Source organism: Corvus brachyrhynchos, unplaced genomic scaffold, assembly GCF_000691975.1.
Source record: "Corvus brachyrhynchos isolate BGI_N302 unplaced genomic scaffold, ASM69197v1 scaffold101, whole genome shotgun sequence".
NCBI classification, from domain to species: Eukaryota; Metazoa; Chordata; class Aves; order Passeriformes; family Corvidae; genus Corvus; species Corvus brachyrhynchos.
Genome location: NW_008237239.1, coordinates 1678853 through 1679227, shown reverse-complemented (window position 1 = coordinate 1679227; position 375 = coordinate 1678853). Strand labels below are relative to the sequence as shown.

The 375-nt window shown below is 72.3% G+C and overlaps 1 protein-coding gene across 1 annotated transcript in view; it reads right to left on the bottom strand.

The window, feature by feature from the left end:
• The window catches only part of PLPP6 (phospholipid phosphatase 6), a 5004-nt gene that overhangs the window by 3593 nt on the left and 1036 nt on the right, over positions 1–375 (bottom strand). The window contains exon 2 of the mRNA XM_017729576.1: positions 43–371. Coding sequence (XP_017585065.1) covers positions 43–371 — 329 coding nt within the window. The remainder of the gene's footprint in view (positions 1–42; positions 372–375) is intronic.

Sequence of the window (375 nt, the reverse complement as noted above, 5' to 3'; positions counted from 1 at the left end):
AGCCCCTGCCTGCAGAACCCCGGGGCGAGCCCCCCGCCTCACCAAAGAGCAGGTTGAGCAGCACCTGCCTGGCTGCAGAGCTGTCACTCTGGCAGAGCCCGTAGAAGGTGCCGAGCAGCCAGGGGATGCCATGCCCCGACACCTCCACGACCTTCATGAGGGGGCGGGCGCTGCCCCAGGCCGAGCCCTCTCCAGCGCACACGCCCAGGCGCTTGGAGGCCCAGAGGTCGATGGCGAGCAGGGAGCTGAGGGCGATGCCCACGAAGGACGGGTTCAGCTTCATGCAGTCCTCCTCGGGGAGCGGGGCGGCCGCGGCGCCGCTGGACTCCTTGCGGCGGGAGGGGCTGTCGGGGGCGGCGGGCCCGCGCTGGCTCA